Genomic DNA, 22,056 nt, shown 5'->3' with positions numbered 1-22,056 from the left:
GGGGGCCACTGAGACTCGGGAACCTGCTCCGTAGCTGTCCCTCTAAGGAGCTTGCTCCTTGGTGGGCTCTGTCATTGGAGTGTGTGTCTGGGAACCTGCCTCCTCATCTGTAAAATGACAGTTGTTGAAGCTTGCTGGGAGGACCACGGCTGCCTGCAGGACCCAGCCTGGGGCTCTGGCCCCGGAAGCCCCCCGTTCAGTCTACCCTTGTAGTGAGGTACCTTTCTTGGGTTGTTCTTTTCCACCACGCCATCCCGGTCTGCATCCACATCCAGGGAGATCTCTGGGGACAGACACATGGGTGAGTTGCTGAGCCTGCCAGGCTGGGTGGGGCTGGGACAGGAGGAAGATTAGGGTGGGATTAGGGTGCAGCTCACCCATTTGCTTGGTTCCCAGAAGGGGAGTGCCTTGCTGAGGGCATCTTAGCCAACCCCCTACCTCAACACCCCACTGCGGGATGGAAACCCGAGCAGATACCGTGCAGACTGCGCAGCTCTTGGAGGGGCTGCCAGGTGGGTCAGGGATCTCTCACCCCCTTTACTGTTCCTCAGTCCATTCTGGGTGGTGGATGGGATGAGCCTCATCGGACAGATTTGGGAGCCTCGGTTCAGAGAGGCCAAGTCACATGCCCAGGGGCACACAGGTCACATTAGCAGAACTGAAGCACACACTGCGTCTGGTCTGAATCGAAGCTCATATTTTGAAAACTTTCATAGGATTCCCTGCCTGCCTTTCCTAGTCTGCCCTAGGCGTGTGTGCGCATGTGCATGTGTGTGCGTTTCTCTCCCAGAACTCCTGGTGGTCTAGGGCCCACCTCTAAGGACTGAGGGTTTTACTTTGGGTGGGAAACTGGGTCTTCGACCCCTCTTGATCAGAGGGTGCCCAAGAGGCCAGGCCGCCAGATAGAGGATCCACAGCAGGGTCCCTGTTTATCCTTTCTCTTGGGGGAGGGACCTTCTCTATCCCTCGGCTTGCTGTGGGGACCGTGTGGGACAGTGAAATGAGCCCAAGGTTTAGTACCAGACGGTGCTGGGCTTCAACCTTGGTTCTCTGCTTATAAGCCTGTGTGGCTTTGGGCAGGTTAGACAGCTTCTCTGAGCCCCTGTTTCTTTATCTGAAAAATGGGGCCCTTTCCAGTTAGATGAGTTGCCCTAATTGCAATGGTGGGCCCTACTGCCATCTTGAGCCGGATTTTTGTTGTCGTTGCTGTGGGAGCCGTCCTGTGCACTGTAGGGTGTTAAGCAGCATCCCTGGCCTCTGCCCCCTGGATGCCAGTAACACCCCCCAGCTATGACAACCGAAAAGTCTCCAGATATTGCCAAGTGTCCTTTGGAAGGCAATATGGCTCCCTGAGTTACAGACCGACAGGGCGGGGCAGGGGAGTTGTTGGGAAGGTGATGGGCGCCACACGCAGAATGAGATAAGCTCGGTTCAGGCCCCCAAACCGCCCGGTGTGCTCGGCCTCATGCTCGGCCTCATGCGGAGCATGACTTGGACCGAGGTAGGAGTTGGGTGGGAATGAATGGATTCCTGGGCCGTCCCCTTGGCAGGCGCGCTCTCTCCCCGAAGAGGCAGAAACATCTCCTCTCTCTCTCCTAAGTCAGGGGATTATATTCGGGGCCTCCCTTTGCCCACAGCCCGATTCCCTCTTAATCCTGATTGTGGCTCTTCTGGGTCTTGAAGGAGGTAGGAGCGGGGGGGCTTTAAGGGCAGCTGGTCCTTGGAGAGGCAGCATTCCCCACCTCTGCAGCCCCACTGTCAGGTGCTATAGGAAATAGTTAAATAACCCCTCCCATCGATCCCATTCACATAGCAAATCACTGTCGAGCACCTACTGTGTTCCAGGCACCACACAAGTCACGGGGACGAGCGGCGGGCAATCAGGGCCCCGTGCCTCCTCCCAAGGAGCCCCCAGTCCTATGAGATAAATGTTATTGTTCCCATTTTACAGCTGAGCAAACCCAGACTTGGAGACGTCACCTGTCAGCAAATTGGGCTGATGAGCTGGGAGGCTGGTGCAGGATAAGAATTCTAGGGAGAAAGCCAAGAAGGTGGCACCACCAGCTACTGTTAAAGAGGCCGAAGGCTCAGATGGAGGAACAATATTGATTTTGGCTCCCAGACCTTCATGAACTTTCCAGCGGGACACTCCCTAGGGAACGCTGCCTTTCGGGGAGGCTGGCTTCCTGAAGCTCCTGCCTGAGGACCAGCTGCAGACCCAGCCTCCTCCAGGAATCACTCTTTGCTTTTCAAGATAACAATCTCTCCTGCGCGTATAGTTCTTTGTGGACGGTACAGCACTTCCCATGTGTGTTTTCCCTTCAATTTCCCCCCTCTCCACCCAGCCACCCGTACCATACAGATGAGGAAACAGAGGCACCCAGCAGGGCAATGACCATGAAGTCCCCAGAGAGTGCAGAGCCAGGGGTCCCACTCGGGTCTCTGACTCCAGACTCCTGCCTTTGGCCATTCCCTCCACTGTCTGAGGCTGACCTCTACCCGGGGCTGTTTCCAAACCAGGACTTGCTCCCCTGAATTTCAGGGAAGTTGGCCACCTCCCCACCCTGACAGCCGTGTGGCTTTGGTCTCCAGGCTCCAAGGTGGTTCCACATCACGGATCCTGTGGTCCGTGAAAGCAGTGGGGCACAGGAGAGAAATTATGAAGCACTTCATTGTGCTTTACTTCATTATTTACTTTTTTTTTTTGGCCGTGCAGTGCAGGTTGCGGCATCTTAGTTCCCTGACCAGGGATCAAACCCAGACCATGCAGTGGAAGCGCCGAGCCCTAATCACTGGACTGCCAGGGAACTCCCCACTATGAATTTCTTAAATTAAAAATGTTAAAATCAATGTAATATTTGCACAGTGCAAAAAAAAAAAAAATCAAAGAGTACCAAATAGCTTCTAAAAAAAACCCAGGAGCTCCTTGTCCTGCCCGTCCCCTCAACTGCCTGAGGCAATCTCTATAATACCAAATAACATGCTTATTGCTCTTTCTTGGTTTACTAAATTCAGACAAGTTTCACTGACTTCCCATTATGAAATTCAGGCATTGTGTAATGGGGCTCCCTTATCGCCCACCTCCCGACCTCCCACGGTGCTTGACACGTTCTCTCTTATGACCCATGACCCCACTTCACAGTCAACTGGAATGGCTTCCTCTCCCCTCCACCCTCCCTCAGAAACCCCCTCAAGCTATAAGCCATCCCTCAAGGACTTCTCCCCTTCAAAGCTTCCCCCAATGTCCAATTTAACTAGATTCCAAGGGATGATCTTTGTGGGGACGGGAGCAGGGCTGGCATGGCCTGCGCAGAGCTCTGGCCTCCCGGGATGGCTCTGTCTTCCCCGGGGGGAGGAGGGAGAGGACATCTGTTTCAGGGCCTCTGGGGTCCAGACATTTCCCAGAGGCTCTGAATCCTACCTCAGCTCCCCAGAATAGCCCCAAGGTGTCAGGTGGCACCTGGGGTGTGGGGCAGATTAACTGGAAATGTCACTAGGATTGGGTTGAAGGCAGTCTGCCCTGAGAATCAAAACACTGCCTCGGCTTCGACACACAGAGGCACACGCGTTTTGGCGGGCTGCCGGCCCCCATGGACAGTGGCAGGGTGCCAGGCCTTCTTGCCTAACAGGGCAGCTTGGGGAGGAAGGATTCTCTTCCCCAACAGCCAACTAGGGCAGTTATCCCCAACTCTCCGGAGGGGATGCAAGGAATGAGGGCCTTAGGCTGATGCTAAACATTCTCAAGGCTCCTGTACATGTCCTGCTCTCATTGCCAGGACCACAGCAAAGAGGGTGAGGTTATTCTTCCCTCCGAGATCCCTCCCCTCCCACTTTCCCCCTTAACCTGGAGGGCTTGGCAAATCAGCCCTAACTGGGGGCTCAGAGGCCCTCAGGGATCAATGAGCTCAAAACTCTCATTTTATAGCTGGGAAAAAGGAGGTCTAGGGAATTCCCTGGGGGTCCAGTGGTTAAGACTCTGCAGTTCCACTGCCGTGGGCCCGGGTTCAACCTCTCGTTAGGGAACTAAGATCCTGCAAGCCGTGTGGTGCAGCCAAAAAAAAAAAGAGGTCTGGAGGGGGAGGGCATATCACAGGTTTCTGGCAGGACTGGGACCAAGACCCACAGTCTGATTTGGCCAAGGGCATTATAGTTTTGTTCTCGAATCCCAGGAGGAAGACTGAGGCACAGGAAGGTTCTTCAGCTTCACCCAGGCAGAGAGAAAATGGGCTGCCCCAAGAGGAAGGGAGAAAAGCAAAGAGCATCGACTGAGCACCTAGCCCACGCCAGGCCCTCGGGATGCACCATCCCACGGAACCCTTGTAAACACCGTGCAAGAGTGCGCCGTGAATCGCATTTTGCAGATGAGGAAACAGGCTCAGGGCGGTGGTCACAATGTGGCTGGACAAGGCAGAGCCAGAACATTGTCCACTCTGAAGTCAGGGATTTTTTTTGGCTCAGCGTGGACTCAGCACAGAACTAGGGTGAGACAGATACATCCTTGGGGGCAGCCCCACCATCCTGGGACATTCAGAGCGTTCCTGCCTCTGAGGTGTTGCCCCCGCATGATTACTCAGGGCATGGGGCTCAGGGGCTCCTGGGGTAGATGCCTGAGGGAATATGGGACCCGGAGGGGTCAGATAGACCAGCGGGTCTCAAAAGAAACCCAGTTTTCACTAGGATTGCTGGTGGAACAGGAAACACAAGTCCAAAGGGGTGAGTTTTTCATAAAGCTTTATTTCTGCAATGTAAACGACTGTCTTTTGTTCTGCGAGTATGCCCTGCCTACTCTTTAGGTGTTAAAATGTTAAAATGATGGTGATAATAGATGGTAAATTGTTTTATTCCTGTCTTTTCTTTCTAGCCACGTGTCAAAATGGTCAGGTTTACTATTTTTTGGTGGCGGGGGAAGAGGGGACACTTTACTGACCCATGGAACCTAAATATCTGGAACTTGGGGCAGTTAAAGAAATAATTGTTCAGTGAGAGCACAGCCTTGGAACCCCAGAAGGATGAGCCTGGTCATTCATCACGTGTGTATCTGGTATCTTCTGGAGTCTCATGTCTGCAGCACCCTGAGAGGCTTGCTCCGAGCACAAGCTTAAGAGTCTTCTAGCAGAGCCCTGCCTCCTTAACAGTGCACGACTTTGCGGTCCATCCTGAGTCTGCCGTGCTTTAGGGTGGAAGTCTCGTTAGTGGTGTCGTCAGCCCCTGGGCATCTCCCTTCCCTGCCAGGCCTCTGGCCACTGCCCTTCCTGCTAATGTCCTCAGGTGTCCTTGTCTCTGTGGGGTTAGGTTTCCTCAGGGACGGTCACCTGAGACAATCCGGGGGCACTGTGTGCCCGTGAGGTGGACACACATGCCAGCCCTCAGCTGCGACTCGGGAGGCTTGGGTTTCATCTCCCAAGGCCCCCTGAGGTTGTCCTGAGGAACCCCCCACTCCCAAGGCCGGGTACTCACTCCCTCGGTGCGGAAAGAAGGGCAGGTGGCCAGCAGTCAAGCCCGTTTGGGAATAAGCTCAGAAGCAGGAGAGCACTGCTGCTGAGCCGATTTCAGGGGCTAAAGACACAGGGTTGGAGAAGGAGGGGCTGGCTTGGGAAGTAGTTGTTTTGTGGGGGCAGTTCTGAGACCCCTGGAGAATGTGAGATAATTGAAATGGCGGGGTGTCCCACAAACCACTTTCAGGGTTTGTGGCCTCAGGCAAGTTTCTGTTTGTTTTATTTTTTTTAAGAGCCTTGATTTTTCTCATCTGTAAAATGGGGACAACACTAGTGTGTATTCTCAGAATAGATGTAAGAATAGATTGAGATCATGACAGTAAACCACTTAGTACTAGAGCCTGGCACACTGTAGGTGCTCAATAAATGCCACCTCTTCACCAAAGTCCCGGACTCAGAGCAGGTGTTCAGAAAATAGACATTGTTACTTTTAAAGCACTCAGCACATAGTTGACTCTCAGTAACTGGTAGTTCCCTCCCCCTGACATGTGGCCACTCTGTCAATGTGAAACTGAAGCTGGATGGACAAAATGACCCACTGAAATGTCCCCCTGGCTTAAACATTAACTGATTTAAAATTTAAAAAAGTAACACCTCCACTGCAGAGGAGTCGAGTGAATGAAGCTTCAGAAGACGACAACCTATGTGCCCTGGCATCCAGGGCAGGGGAGTGCATTGCAAATGGAAAAGAACCCAGGAGGGGAATGATCCTGAGTTCTGGACCCAACCTGCCACTGAGTTGCTGTGTGACTTTGAACAAGTTCCCTAACCTCTCTGGGCCTCAGTGTCCTTGTGAATCAAATGAAGGGCTTGGACTAGGTGAGTTAAGGACTCAGGCTGCATCTTTGTGTCCCTGGGCTGGGTCTGGGGAAGGCAAGTGTGTAGCTTGGATTGCTGAGGACAGCACAGGTTTTGTAGACAGGCCATTCCCCTCACTATGAGAGGCAAGCTCTTCTCCAGGCTGCAGGGGAGAGGCGGGAGAGGAACAGACTTTGCTCTTTCTCCTCCATGGCCCCCAAAGCCTGCGATGGGGACCCTGACATTGGGGTGAGTCGCTGGCAGACCAAGGCATGCCTCCTCCTGCAGCATCCCCACCCCAGGACAGAAGGGCCTGGGCACGTGTGGCATCACTTTTCGGGCCTGCATTATTCAGAGGAAGCTCTGAGTGCCAGGTCGGCAGCACCGAAAACAGCCCAAGTGTCGCTGAGAAGAGCAGCAATGCCAGCCCCTGGGGAACAAAGGCACCCAGGCCATAGCCACGTCAACTCACCAATGGCTGTGAGGAAGAGCCCAGCCTGGTTGATGGGGGTGATCCCCTCGTCCTCATAGTAGTTCACGGTGACCTTGACAGGGAGGGGCACATTGGGAGAGAGAGAAGAGCAGAGATCACAGATCACAGGCAGGGAGATCTGAAATGACCACCTCCCTCCCTCCCACCTCACAGCCTGTCAAGCTGACCCTCTCTAAACATCTGACCCCTCTCCTCCAGGAAGCACTCCTGGGTTGGTGGGCTGTTTCGCTCAGATTATCCAACTAGATAGGGGACTCCCCTTTCTCAGAGCGCATCCGGGGTGCCGACCTGCCCCCTGGTGCATTCTGCTGCTTGTGGGGGCCCCACATCTACCCTGGTGTGTGTCTAGCTGCTGCCAAGCAACGAGGGGGCTTAGGTTGCTCTTACCGGATAACGCCTAGCGCCATCACTGACATGGGGCACACAGTGAAGTTCATAATTAGAGAACTTAGGGAAGAGAGAGTCTGGTCTCGGCTCCAGTACTTGGGCAAATCATTTTGCCGCTTGGGTGCTCAGCATGCCGTTTGATACATGATGAGACCAAGGATGTTTGTGGCTGTAACTTCCAATGATTCTAATAGTTTGTCATTCAGCAGCACACGATTTTAACGTGCCATGAAGTCATCATTCTATGATCTAACAACAGGCTGTCTAATACCATAGCCACTAGCTGCGGATGTTTATTGAGCACTTGAAATGTAGCAAGTCCGAAGTGAGATGTGCTACAGGTGTGAAATGCACAGCAGATTTAGACTTGATGTGAAAAAAGAATGTAAGCTAGCTTGTTAATTTTTTTACATTGATATCATGTTGAAATGATAATATTTTGATGATGGAGTTAAGGAAAAAATATTATCAAAATTAAGTCCCCCTGTTTCGTTTTGCTCTTTTAATGTGGCTGTTAGATAACATAAAATGACGCGTGTGGCCCACGTGTTGCTTCAATCAATAGCGCTGGTCCAGCCTGTCTTGATGCCAGCACCGTCGGTCCCCAGTTCCCGCGGCCCTCGCAGGGGCGCCTCCCCGGCCACGGTACCTTGTCGCTGCTGGCCTCGGCGCTCGCCTGGCTCATGGTGAGCCGCAGCGTGGTGCTGGGCGAGAGAGGCCAGCGCTGCTTGCCGTTGGCGGCCACCTCCTCAGGCTGCCTGTCGCGTACCACCTCCACCTGCACGCGCTCCGAGTGCTTCAGGCTGAAGGTCTGGGCCCCGGCTGGGGCCGCGCTGTAGGGAGAGAGGAGGGCGGTCACGGGGATCCTTGGGCAGGTGGGACAAGGGGCTTCAGGAGAAGATTCCTGGAGGGACGAGGCTGCAAGGACACTCCCAGGCTGCCTGGTGTCCCTAGGGACCCAGCTGTACTGTAATCACCTGGTAGTGAAGAGGGTACTTGTTAAAAATACAGATTCCTTAAGTGGGGGAAGGGATAAATTAGGAATTTGGGATTAACCACTACACAGTACTATACGTAAAATAAACAACAAGGACTTACTGTATAGCACAGGGAACTATATTCAATATCTTGTAATAACGTATAATGGAAAAGAATCTGAAAAAGACTATATATACACATATATGTGTATATATAACGGATATAACTGAATCACTTTGCTGTACACCTGAAACATAGTAAATTGACTGTACTTTAATTTTTTAAAAAATCACTGTATTCTAATTAAAACATCTTTTGGCCTCAAAAAAACATTACCGATTCCTTGGGCCAATCTTGGACCCACTGAGTCAGAATGTTCCAGGGTAGGGCCTGGGGATCTGAATTCGTAACACGCTTCCTCGTGTTTCTGACAGGCAACCAGCTTGGGAGCCACCTGATACTGTATGGGTGGAGGTCTGAGGCTCAGACAGAGGAATGAGTTTGCTCCAAAGACAGTGCCAGGCCTAGAACCCTGTCTCCCAACCCCTGTCCAGCGTCTGAGCTGAAGGCCAGGAGACCTCGGCTGATAGAGAGAAGGCAAGTGTCAAAGCGCTGGGTTTGCACAGAGAAGAAGCCTGGAACTCGGGTCTTCAAGGGGCAAGCGTGGGCTGGCTCCTTCACAAAGACCCCTACTTTCTGTCACAGCTTTCACAGCTTGGAATTCTGAGAGTCATTCCTTGGGGTTCTGGAGTGGTTTTCTATTGAAAGGGAAATAACTTTGGAATTCTTGAAAAGCCATCAAGATTTCAGGGCAGAAAACTAACTGGTTTGAGCTGCTTGCTATAGGCTGAATGTTTGAGTCTTCCCAAATTCAGATGTTGAAGCCCTAACTCCCAATCTGATTGTAGGTGAAGATAGGGCTTTAGAAGATAATTAAGGTTAAATGAAGTCATGAGAGTAAGGTCCTAATCTGATAGGATTGGTCACCTTGTAAGAAGAGGCAGAGGGAGGAGAGGGAGAGAGGGAGAGACAGCGATCTCTCGTGCACCGAGGAAGGGCCATGTGAGCCCACAGCCAGAAGGCGGCTGGCTGCAAGCCAGGAAGCGAGTCCTCACCAGAACCCAACCATGATGGTACCCTGATCTCAGACTTCCAGCCTCCAGAACTCTGAGAGATAAATTTTTGTTTTTAAGCCACTGAGCCTGTGGCATTTTGTTTAGGCAGCTCAAGCAGATTAAGACACTGGCTTAAGAGGAGATAACAGGAGAGACAGGGAGATAGAGGAGGAAGGTACCCAGGGCTGACAGTTTTGCTAAATCGCCAGCCCCAGGTCTGAAGCTTCCTAAAGGTGAAAAGGGCTCAGAGGGATTTAGGTGGATTCTCATGGGATTTGGGACCAAGATACAGGTACAGGGGTCTGCCGCAAAGGCACAACTGCTATTTTGAAGGTCTGGTGTTCCTGGGCCCCCAAAGAGTTCTCCACTGTGATCGGGCATCAGAATCATCAGGGGGTGCTGTTTAAATCTTCACTTTTTTGAAGGCTCCAGATTTGTGGATCCCATTCCCAGAGAGTTTGGCTGTCATGCCTGAGGGGCAGCTGAAGTTGTAAACAGTGACCAGGGTTGAATGAGAGCTTTAGGCCAGTGGTTCCCAAAGCTCAGGAACAGCGGCAGTGGCAGCAAAAGCATTACCTGGAGGGCTTGTCGAAACATGGATTGCCTGGCCCCTTCTCAGCATTTCGGAAATTCAGTAGGTCTGGAGCGGCGCCTGGGAGTTTGCGTTTCTACCACGTGTCCAGGAACTGCTGGTGCTGCTGGTCCAGGGGCCGCACTTTGAGAACCACTAGTCTAGATGTGCAGCAATGCACTCCGGTGCTTAGAGCCCTGGGATGAGATGGCCAAGGCCCCGAGTGTGAGTTGGCAGAGGCCCCCAGGCAGGGTCTCTTCGATCCAGGCCATAGACTGTGGGAGTTACTGGCAAAGACCACTGGTCTCGGGCATTGGCAGGAGAGACCACTGGGCAATGGTCGGGCAGCCTGTGTCCAGGGCTGGGAAAGGAGCTTGTAAAAGCAGCTCCAGAACCACTCTGTCTCTGGTCTGTCCCCTTCTAAACTCCTCAGCCCATCATGGGGACACTTGTTGGCTGTGGTCTGCTGCCTCCATTCACATCCATCATTAGGAGAGGCAGAGAGTCTGGGTAGAAACCCTGGATTGGGAGCACATGTGCAAAAGATATGGGTTCAAGCCCAATTTTGCCGCTGACTTGCCGAGGGAGTCTTGAGTGTGTCCCTCGCACCTTCTGAGTGTCCATTTGCCGACCCATAAGATGCAGGACAACTGCCCATCCCTCCTGTCTCTCATCCTTCGGCGGGGACGGGGCGGGGCGGTGGTGGTGCCTGCATTTTGCCTCATGGTGTTATCACCAGGTGTCTGTCCTCCTCTGGATTGTAAGCCCCCAAGGAAAGGGTCTGGTCTCCTCCAGGGCCTAGCACAGGGCTGGCACATCACACATACTCAGCAAAGAGGGTGGAGCTGAGCAGGACAGAGGTGAACCTTTTAGAAGGTCCAGGAAGCAAATCCCAAAAGGAGGTGTGGGTACCCAAGTGAGATGCTTTTAGGTGGCACATGGATGCACAATTTCAAAGAAGACTTATGTATTTATGAAATGTATTATCTTTTATGGCAATTGATAAAGGTTGGGCATTTATGGTAATCATATAAGACCTCCACTTAAAGTTATAACAAAAATAAGAGTTGGTTTAAAGAAAATTTTTAAGTTAATGGTACTAGAGGTAGAATATGCTTTTGGTAAAAATTAAGGGAGTCTGGGCAGTTGTAGGCTCAGATCTAGGAAACATTCTCCTAGTGCAAGTCCTGGGTTTGACCATCAACCTGCTGGTGGCCTTGGGCAAGGTGTTTGTCCTCTCTCAATTTCATCAAGTGTAAAATGAGAGAATGGGACCAGGTCAGAAGTGGCTGGAGTCTGGGGAGCACAGAGGGGACAGGCCTGGACAAAGGGGTAGGGAGGAGGTGCTGAAAAGCTGGGGGTCTCTCTGCCAGATCCGCACCCTCCCTTTAAGCAGAGCCACATTATTTCATCTTGTCTTATATAATGGGTTTCTGCATACAACTCTATTTAGAAAAAATTGCTTTATAAACTCACAGGGCAGGATAATCTTTAGGGCCCCGATTCTGACAATAGTGAGATATAGGTGATGCTTCCTGCCATCCTCATTCCTCTGAGCCAGTTAGAAACTACAGGAGGCCGCAGAGGCTCGGGGGTTAATGCCCCACCCACACTGGAGCTCTGGGGCCTCACACACCCTCCCAGCCCAGCACCAGTCCTGCTCTGAGCTGAGCAAACAGCTATTCTTCCAGCGGCCCTGGCAGAAGCAACAAAGGCATCTATTGTCCCCCGTGGCTCCTGCTGGCTGCCTCCCTCCCTCCCCAGAAAGAACCTCTCAGAGTCCCCTGCAGAAACCCAAGAGCCAGGGGCTGCGGCCACCTTGATTGTCCCTGGAGGCTGCAGGGAGGGGCCTAGGAAGTTACGGAGGGAAGTAGAGCAGGGATGGTGGTGGCCATGACCTCCTGCTCATGGGAAAGAGGCTAAAGATATGTAGATGGAAGGACAGGCTAGGACCACATCTGCACTGTCCCCCATAGCCCAGGACCCAGGACGTGACCATGCTCAATATATATTTTGGGAATAAATGAATGAATGGACCCACCCTTCTTGGCTTCCCAAACTGTATTACCAGAGTGATTAAAAAAAAAAAGAAAGAAATCAGGTTACTTGCCTGCTTGAAAATACTCAATGGCTCTTCAGTGTCTACCAAACAATAAATCCAAACTCTGTAGCCTGGTATTCGCCCAGCGGCATTTAGCCACCGCATCTCAACTGGACTCCCCAGCCTCACTTCCTGCAACTCCTCCCACCCTCTCAACTCCCTGCATGGTTTCATCTCACCACGCATTTTGCATATGCTGTTCCTTCTACCTGTAGTACTTTCCCCTGACTTCTCTGCCTGGCAACTGCCCATCCCTCTCTGAGGACTCAGTTGGTTTGTCTCCAGCCATGTTTATTCCCCCTTGTGGCAGTCTATCTCCTTGAAGGTAGAGATTGGATTTTCTTTTGTTTCAGCACCTGGCTTAGCACAGACACATGGTAAGTAAATGTTTGCTGCAGCAAGGGCTGGAAGAGGGGACTTGCTTATGTGGTCATTCATTCACTCAACATGTATTTATTGGGCACTTACTATGTGCCAGGTGTATACCAGGCCCTGGGGGGCAAAGCAAAAAAGATAATATGTTCCCGGGGCCCATGGAGCAAATGTTCCAGTGGAAGAGAAAGACTTTCGATGGATTACACAATTATGTGATTACAGCTGTGAAAATTGCTCTAAAGGAGAAGTATGGGGTTCCATGAAGCCCTGGCCTGGAGGTCGAGAAAGGATTCCTGGAGGAAGTGGCACGTTTGAGTTGAGGTTTAAATTTTACACTCTAAACGATAGTTAAGAATTAGTTAAATCAGCGGTTCTTAAATTCGAGTTGCATCGGCACCTGAAGAGACTGTTAAAATACAGGTTGTCGGGCTACCCCCAGAGTTTCTGATTCAGCAGACGGGGGTGGGGGTGGGGCCTGAGAAACTGCATTTCTCTTTTCCCCCGCAACTTTACCGAGGAAAAACTGACAAATAGAATTGTATGTATTTAAAGTGTATGACAGGGCTTCCCTGGTGGCGCAGCGGTTGAGAGTCCGCCTGCCGATGCAGGGGACGCGGGTTCGTGCCCCGGTCCGGGAAGATCCCACGTGCCGCGGAGCGGCTGGGCCCGTGAGCCGTGGCCGCTGAGCCTGCGCGTCCGGAGCCTGTGCTCCGCGACGGGAGAGGCCGCAACAGTGAGAGGCCCGCGTACCGCAAAAAAAAAAAAAAAATAAATGAAAGTGTATGACAGGATGATTTGATACACATATACAGTGGGAGGAAAGTGCGTTGCTAACAAGCTCCCAGGTGATGCTGCTGCTGCTGGTCCGGGGACCAGTGTGAGAACCGCTGAATTTGGACAAAGTGAAGAGAGGACGAGGAGCAGGGACTTCCAAGCAGCGAGGACAGCTTGGGTGATGGCCTGAGGTGGAAGTTAGCCCAGCATGTTCAACAAACTGGAAGGAGGTAAATGTGGATGGAGTTTGGGAGCAAAGGGGAGGGAGAGGGGTCGGGGGAGAGGACCCAGATCATGGCAAGGAGCTGGCCATTCTCCTGCGGGCACCGAGGATTCTGAGCAGGGGAGACGTGATCATTTTTGCACTGCAGACAGATCCACCAGGGTGCAGGGTGGGCAATTCAGGAGTCAACTAAAGGAACGTTGAGCAAGACTGGAAAGTAGTGTCAGATGTATTGGTAGAAGAGGGATGTTCACTGTGCCTGGCCCAAGAGAATTCTGGGTGTTGTGACCTAATATCTGCTCAGCCCCACAAATGCTGTGTGGCCTCTAGGGAGCCAGTCAGCCTCTCTGGTCTTCGCTCAGTCAGTGGGGAGGGTCACCAGCTTGGCCTCGCAGGGCTGGGATGCTCACTCAGCCTGGGACTCGAGGGCAGGACGTGCCTGCTGCTCGCTGGCACCTGGCTCTCCCAGCTTGTCTGCCTGCCCCGGGCCTTGTTAACACCAGCGGGGCTTACTCCACAGTAAGCCCAGCTCCTGGCAGCCTGGGTGTAACACCCTGTCCTTGGGTCTTTGCAGGAATCTGAGGGGGTTTGTGGGTGCCAATCTGGCGTGCAACCCCATGGCGAGCACCCTCCAGGAGCCGCCTGGTGTGGTGGTGGCCGGAGGCCTGGGGTGGGTAGCTGGTCTGGACAGGGATGGGTGAAGACGTAACATGACTTTTGTCTTCAGCCAGCGTTTTTCTGTGCCTGGTAAGCTCAGCATCCTCTCTCACTAGGCACTGGTGCCTACAGCTGCCCAAGTTCCCTCTCCTGAGGGAAGAAACAATCTAATCTATGGCCACTCCCTCCACAGACACCGTCAATGACTCCCTCCTGCCTGCAGAACAAAGTTTAACACCTGAGCCTGGCATTCAAAGCCCCAGTTTAAATGTACCCGCCCTCTAGTCTTACACTCCAGGCTACAGAAACTATGCCCTTTCTGCCCCCACGTGTCCCGACTTTCTTGCCAGGTACACTTGCTTCTGCATGGCCTGTCCTGGTCACACTGTGAACCCCTGTCCACCCTTCAGCTAGGTTGCCACCTCCTCCAGGAAGTCTTCCCTGATCCTATCAGCCAGGACTCATCTCTCCCTCCCTTTGCTGGTGCTTCAAACAACACTTAACACTTGTTCAACATTTCTCTCCCATGTTATAAACTTTCTGAGGCCATAGTTCATTATTATTTGTTTTAATAATATTATAATAAACCCAATACTAATTCCTGATAACCACTTACATAGTATTATGTACCAGGCACTGTTTCAAGCCCTTGGCCCACGTGACCTCAGTCCAACCTTTGGATAACCCCACGAGGCCTGTATTAATGTCATCCCATTTTACAGATGAGCATGTTGAGGCCCACAGAGGGCAAGCACTTGCTCTGAGTCTCAGGGACAGACTGAGATGGGCAGGGTGTGGGGTAAACTCAAGTGCTCTGAGCTCCGGGCCTGGTTGCACTGGATCCTCTCCTTCCTGGGAGAGGATCCAGAGGTTACAGTCCTCCTTAAAGTCCTCCAGGTAGGGACACCTGGTGGGGGAGGGGGACTGTCAGGCCTGGCTCAGGAGAGGATCAAATGAGAAGCCCCCTACTTAGTTTGCACGTGGGGGTCAGAGGTCCAGAGACGGGAGACCAAAGGCTGGCTTCCTGCCCTGGGCTCTTGGGTGAGTGACCAGGATAAGCAGGCTTGGGCCAGTCAAAGCCCCAGGCATGGGGTCGGGCCCGGCTGGGCAGGACAGAGCTATCTCCGAAAACTGGCCTCCCCCAGAGCTGAACAGGCGTGCCTGTTCAGCTGGGGGTGGGCACTGGGGTGAGCCCCTGCCGCTGTGCTCAGGCCCTGTGGGTAGGGAGGGAAGGCTCTCAGGGACCCCAGCCGCGCAGGGGGCTGTGGGCTCGAACTGCAGGGTGCCAGGTGCTCCTTAGGACCCTGCCACTCCCCGGGAGCCAGCCTGACGCCCAGGCCCTGGAGCAGCTCCTGGCAGGGCTTCCTTTCCAGAGTCGAGGGCTCTGGGTGTTCTAATTTATGGGGCCACCCGACCTGGCCCGAATGCCACCTACTGTCATTCTCTCAGGAGCAAGTGCTGCTCTGGCCAAACTCGGCCACGTGCCCTTGACCGTCCACCGGCCCATCCAACGGTTTCCATCCCTTGAGGCTGGGGGTGGAGAGCCCAGTGACAGGCCAACGATAGGCCACTCCACATGCATCCCTGGCCACAGCCATCCATCCATTCACCCAGCCAAGGAACCCTTCAGTGACTTGAGGGCAGGAAGTTCACAGGAACAAGGAAGACCGTGAGCAGGGAGAGGACGTGCCTAAAACACGAGTCCTAGAAGGCGGCCCAGCAGAGCAGTCAAGGGCCTGGTCTCCATGCCACCACCATTTACCAGCTGTGCCATCGTGGACAAACATCCCTTACCTCAGTTTCCCCCAAAATAGTACCTAGCTCATAAAGTTGTTGTGAGGTTTAAACACATGTAAATTATTAAGTACATGTGAGATGCGTGTGCAAGGTGCCCAGAAGGCTGCCTGGTACAGAATAAGTTAGCTAGTAATATTAAGTAAATGATAAGATCTGCAAAGATAAAAACAATAGTCATGAGGTAGGGAGTGACTGGGGCTTTGGGTCGGGCACTACAAAATGGGGGGGAGTCAAGAAAGCTGCTTGGAGGAGGTCACGTGAGCGGAGACTTGCCGGGCTCGCAGAGGTCTGGGGGACAATGCTCCAGGCAGAGGGAACAGCGCCTGCAGAGGCCCTGAGGTGGGGATGAGGGGGGTGCATTCAAGGGCCAAGAGCATCCACAAAACCAACGTGGCCGGAGTGGAATGCGCGCAGGGGAGTCAGCAGGAGATAGGGTCAGTGAGGCGGGGCCTGGCGCCCTAAGTCCTCGTCGCTTCAGACTGGACTGCTGACCCTCCCTGGCCTTTGCCTAAGGATACCTTCTAAAACACTCAGACCAACCAAGAGACAGAGAGGAGGGGTCTGAGTGAGCTGAGGGAGCGAGATGAGGATGAATTTGGATTCGGCAGGCTCTCCTCCAAGGCAGGATAGGTAACTGCCCCATGCCCTGTTTTTCCAGCATTTTGCTATGCTGACGTCTAGGAACTCCTGCCCTGGTACCCCCTTTCCTATCTTCTGCCAGAGAGTGATGGGCAAGACCCTGCCGGGCAAAATGGCTGGTTAGCCTCTGGCCTTAGGGTATCTCAGAGAAAGGGGCACAGGATCACCCCTACTTCCTACTTCATGGGTTCATCATGAGGTCAAATGCAACCAGGAGAAAGCCCTGGAGAGGCAAGAGATAGTTGATACAATCATCTCTGCTCTGAAGCTCCTGCAGACCTCAGGGTACGGGTCCTGACCTCTCTCCACCAGGGAGAATGGGACACTTGCCCAGTTGAGAACTCTCACGCCCCTGGACAGATGCATGAACCAGGGAGGGACAGGAGAAGCTGTCTGCACAGCCTAGTCTGCGGGAGAGTCAGGCAGAGTGCGATCACCCCATTAATTTACTCCGAGGCTGCCCCTTCTCCAGTCCCTCCAGGCTCTGGGGTTGTCTGGCAGAGGTGAGCGGGGAGGGTGAAGCCGACATGGGGGTGCCGCTCACCCAGTGCCCTCTCTCCAACTCCAAGCCAGAATCAGATGGGGACCCAGGCCAGCCCCAGTGGAGAAACGGCTGCCAGCTAAAGGGACCATCAGGGAAGATTGTCCGGACAAGGCGTACATGTGCCAGACCTAAGATAAGTTCACTTCGGGGTGGTAGAAGGAAACAGCAAGTATCTTTAACAATGATCGCCAAGTAAATCTGTAGGAAAAAAAATTCTACTTCCTTTTTTCTGCGCATCTATTTATAGCTTGCCAGAACTCAGAATGTGGCTGGGTCAGGTCATCATCCCCAAACGACCAATTTTGCTGGGAGAGGGAGGGTGACCCTCAGGGCCTGCTGAGGAAGGGGCAGGCGAGGCCCCTGCTGTGCGCCTGGAGGGGATGGAGGTCGTTTGTACATTTCAGGAAAGGTGGCCCAGAGCCCTTGGGAAAAGGGGTGGGTGTTGAGATCTGTTCACTTGCCTTTGTGACTCAGGAGTGAGGGGTCAAGACACCAATCCGTCACTAACTGGGCCCAGGGTCCACCAGGCCTTGTCCCTTGGCGTCTCCGTGGAGATTGGAGCCCCTGGGGGCATCACATGGGGTCTTGGGTCAGGACCTGTGTCTGGGTGGGGAAGGGCTCAGTGGGAAGTGGAGGGTCAGTTGGAAGTAGGTGAACTCTCTGGGGGCAGTGGGCTCATGGCCTGGGTGGAGGGTGGGAGGGACACATGCTGAGAGGTGCACCCAGTTCAACCTGCTAGTTTTAGGGTCACACAGGCTGGAGTGGAGATTCAGAGCCTGAGTTCTGACCCACACGGAACATAGACCTGAGTCCTGTGTGACATCAGGCAAATGGCTTCACCTCTCTGAGCCTCACTTTCCTCATCTACAACATGAGATGATCCTAGCACAGTCTCCAAGGTCTGTGGAGAGGAAGAGAGGAGATAATGCATTTGGTCTGTAAGTGCTCACTAATATCTCCTGCTATTAATACTGACAGTCACTCTTACCATTACAGCTATCAGGAGTAACAATGGCCCAGTCTCCCTAGTTTCAGAAGGGGCTTCTGTCCACTAGACCAGTGGTTCTCAACTGGAGGTGACTTGGCCCGCCAGGGACTGCTGGCATTGTCACAACTGGGGAGTTGCTACTGGCATCCAGGGGTTAGAAGCCAGGGATGCTGCTAAACATCCTACAATGCACAGGATGGCCCCTGGCGACAAAGAATTATCCAGCCCCAAATGAGGTCGTGCCGAGGTTGAGAAGCTCTGCTCTAGACCTGCGCTGTTCAGCACATACAGTGGCCACCAGCTACCTGTGGCTATCGAGAGCCTGAAATGCCGTTAGTCCGCATAGAGATGTGCTGTAAATATAAAACACACATTGAATTTCAAACACTTAGCAAGAAAAAGAGGATGCAAACCAGCTCATTAATAATTTTTATATTGATTACATATTGAAATGCTAATATTTGGGATATATTAGGTTAAATAAAATATATATTATAACTAATTTTACCTGCTTATTTTAACCTTAAAAATGTGGCTACTAGAAAATTAAAAATTACACATGTGGCTCTATTTGTGGCTTGCATTCTATTTCCACTGGACAGCGCTGGTCTAGACTGTACTGCTTCTCTTGGGGGTGGGGGAGAGTCTTAGGTGAAGTGCAGGAGGGAGGTGAGGGTCGCTGGGGCTGCGGCTGGTTTCTTGAGAAAGGACAAAGGGGATCGTCACACGTCTGCCCCTTGCCAGAGTCCACATCGCCCCTGCTCCCTGCCCCTACGCGGGCTGGGCCTCTCTCTGCCAGGACAGAGGGCGGGCAGGGAGCCTGAGCCTGAACCCCTTCTTTACTCCCCACCCCTCAATGGAGGCACCATGCCAGCCTTTCAGGCTGCACTAAAAGTGCCCCAGTGAACAAACAGGCGGGTATGGTGACAGCTGAGGCTTAGAGACCTGAGCGTCCTGGCTCCCGTCCCACTCCCTGGCAGTGCCTAGTTAGGACTGGGGGGGTGGAGAAGGGAGGGGAGCGCTCCCAGGCTACTGAGGCCTGGACCACACTCCACTTTTTTTTTTTTTTTTTTTTTTGCGGTACGCGGGCCTCTCACTGTTGTGGCCTCTCCCGTTGCGGAGCACAGGCTCCGGACGCGCAGGCTCAGCGGCCACGGCTCACGGGCCCAGCCGCTCCATGGCATGTTGTGGGATCCTCCTAGACCGGGGCACGAACCCGTGTCCCCTGCATCGGCAGGCGGATTCTCAACCACTGCGCCACCAGGGAAGCCCCACACTCCACTTTTGTGTTATGAACTTCAGAAACCACCCCTGAGTATTACATGTGGACAACTGAAGCCAGGGGCCAATGAGTGGAGAGGGTCCCTGGTCTGCACGGTGACCGGGCCCTTTGCTCTCAGGGAAGACCAGTGCCTGATGAGGAAGAGGCTAGAGACCGGCCAGCAGGGCCGCCAGGGCCACTGGAGGTGACAGAGAGAATGGGCTGGGGAGGATGTGTGGGAAGACACAGGGATGGGGTTTGGCAGGGCTGGGGCCTGAGAGAGGCAGGGTGCTCCAGATGACAGAATGATGTGGGAGCAGTAAGCCACTTTGGCACTTCCAGCTTAGCTCAAGGCACAGAGAGGTTCAGGGGACTTGCCCAAGGGTATCAGCATGGGGTCCCCACCCCTGGGTCCTGCATGCTCCCTCCTCTCAGCACTGACCCCTCCCACGCTAGCAATGGGGAACATTGCAAATGCTTGGAACAGAGGGCTGCAGGATCCCACCCTGGACTCTCCACCCCTTCATTCACACCAGCCACACCTTCGCAAGACCTGCCCCGTGCATGGTGGGGAGACGGGTCATTGAACTTGGCTGCTTCCTGGGGGCTGGGGGTAGCAGGGGGGCCCTGACTTCAATTCCCCCAGTCCAGGTCCTGCTGTCTCAGAAATCCTGCACCCCACCAGAGTTCATGGACAGGAGAACAGGGCCAGGGGGAACAGCATCCTGAACAGGAGAGCGCCTCTGACAAAGACTCCACCTCCACACCCTCGGTCTGGGGAAACAAGGTCCCTCCCCGACCCCAGGGTGAAGTCAGGGGAAGGCATCTGGGGACAGGGAGCTCATGGCCAGTGCCTGGCGACAGGCAACCCCCAGCAGCCCCCACAGGGCGAAGCTGGAGCCTAGGCAACCGCTAGGGCCAGATTCTGCCCTTGGGCAGCTCCCCTCTGGCCCTGCTCCGGCCCCTGCCAAATCCTGGAGGAAGCTCAGCTGATCTGGGAGTGGAGGGAGGGGCTGGGCTGAGGCGGGTGGTGAGCCAGGAGGGTCTGAGGGCGTAAGGGAGGTGCTGAGGGGAGAGCGGGGAAGGGAAAGAGGAGAGGATGCTGGGGAAGCTGAGCGGGTGCTGAGGTCGTCCTGGGAGACGGGCTGGAGAGGTGGGAAGACTCTGGTGAAGGGGCTGGCGCCTGGAAAGGAGTAGTAAGGGTGCTGGGGCTGTGTCAGGGTGTCTGGGAGGGTCTCCGGATTCCGGGGAAGCTGACACAAAGTTTGGGGGCCGTCAGGTTTCTGGGCAAGGTTCTTAGGATTTCGGGGCGCGGGGGCGTCGGATGAGGGACGACTCGGGCTGGAGGCAGGCTGTCCGTGTCCCCAAGTCTAGCGAGGGTCTCAGGATTTCTTGGGCCTAGATTTCGGGCCGAGCCCGGAGTCGGAGGGGGTCTTGGGCCGGCGCGGTGGCCCGGCTCACCTGTAGACGTCGGTCCAGAGGTGCGTGCCCAGCACGTACACCGCCTCCACGCGGCTCCCGTACTGCAGCCGCACCGTCCGCTCGCGCAGCATCTTCCCCGTAGTGCCCGGCCCTGTGCCCGTCCTCCCTCGTCTGGGTCCGCCTGGAGCACCTACTTCAGGGGACCCCTCCAGCAGTCCGCAAGCGCCGCGGCCCCCGCGCTCCGCCTTTATCTTGCCGCCGGTGGGCGGAGCGGCCCGTCGGCCTCCTCTCGCAGTGGGCTGTGGGACCGTCCGTCAAGCGTGGCCACGCCCCCCACAACTCTTCCCGCGGGGCCCCAACCCCAGGCCCCCCAGCCACCCCAGCCCTCCCCCTCCCCCCACCCCCAGGCCCACCCCAGCCCTCCCCCCTCCCCCGCCATGGTCTGGGTGATGTCAGCAGTTGCCAATTTCCTCCTTTCACTGGTTGATTTGCTCGTTCTTTCATTCAACATACTTTCAGTGGGCCCCCAGCTGGCTGGCGCCAGGACACAGGGCCAGCCACCCCTCCGGGCGCCCCCCGGCCCTGCAGGGCAGATAATGCAAATGTGGGGCTGTCATAGGGGCGGGGACAGGAGGCGGCGGCCCAGAGCAAGTGGATGCGCTAAACCAGCCCAGAGTCCCGGACCTGAGCCTTCTTAAAGGAGGGGTTTGCAAACTAAGGGGAAAGGAGGAGAGGGAGCTTTCTGACCAAACGGAAAGCCAGATGCAACCTGCCCCCTCTCCCCCTTAGCCCCCCAACAATCAGATCAGTATTACAGAGGGACAGTGGGGAGGGGGTGGGAGTGGGGAACTCAACAGCCTGCAGGGCCAGAATGCCAAGCCAAGGCACTGGTGGGTTGCGACGGGAGCCTTGGCACGGCTTCCTCAGCGAGGAATGGTTGCCGGTGGGAGTGAAGGAGGCCATCTGGCTGCCCTGGATGGAGGTGCCCCTGGGCAGGGTCCATGAAGACCCCTACTGGGGCTGCTGAGAGTGCTGGAGAGGAGATTGATCTGACCACTGTTGGTGGACTGAAATATTGATGTGCCAGTGGAGGGATAGTGAGGGGGTGCCGTTCTGGCCTGGGCCACTGGGCAAAGGACAGTGCCCCTGCAGAGGTCAGTTCGCGTCTTGTGGAGGCTGAGGTTCAGAGCGACACCCAGTGGGAGCCTGAAGCAGCCCCCACCGAATCCCAGACCCTTCCAGCTCTGAAGCCAAGCCAGGGCCTGTTCAGATAATTCACATAAGACTGAGTGGTCCTTGGTAGAAGGGGCAGGAACTGAGGTGTTCCTGACAGGGCAGAGGTTCTAAGAAGGACGTGGCAGGCTGGAGGGGATGCGTGTATGGGAAGGGGGTAGGTCTGCTAGGGGGATGGGAACCTTGGGACGGTGCGTCTGAATAA

At 54.4% G+C, this 22,056-nt stretch overlaps 1 protein-coding gene across 5 annotated transcripts in view; it reads right to left on the bottom strand.

Annotated features, from left to right (window-relative positions):
• The window catches only part of LOC102988183 (protein-arginine deiminase type-2), a 51,220-nt gene extending 30,452 nt beyond the window's left edge, over positions 1-20,768 (bottom strand). For all 5 annotated transcript variants that reach the window (XM_055082918.1, XM_028485288.1, XM_028485289.1 and 2 more), the window contains exons 1-4: positions 20,658-20,768; positions 7,823-8,006; positions 6,766-6,838; positions 222-283 (exon numbers count right to left, since the gene is read on the bottom strand). In XM_055082918.1, coding sequence (XP_054938893.1) covers positions 222-283; positions 6,766-6,838; positions 7,823-8,006; positions 20,658-20,749 — 411 coding nt within the window. In that variant the 5' untranslated portion in view covers positions 20,750-20,768. The remainder of the gene's footprint in view (positions 1-221; positions 284-6,765; positions 6,839-7,822; positions 8,007-20,657) is intronic.
• Between the last annotated feature and the right edge of the window lie 1,288 nt (positions 20,769-22,056).

Source organism: Physeter macrocephalus, unplaced genomic scaffold (genome assembly GCF_002837175.3).
Source record: "Physeter macrocephalus isolate SW-GA unplaced genomic scaffold, ASM283717v5 random_308, whole genome shotgun sequence".
In the NCBI taxonomy this organism is placed as follows: Eukaryota; Metazoa; Chordata; class Mammalia; order Artiodactyla; family Physeteridae; genus Physeter; species Physeter macrocephalus.
The sequence above is the reverse complement of the archived record's forward strand: the minus strand, read 5'-3'. Positions and strand labels throughout refer to the sequence as shown.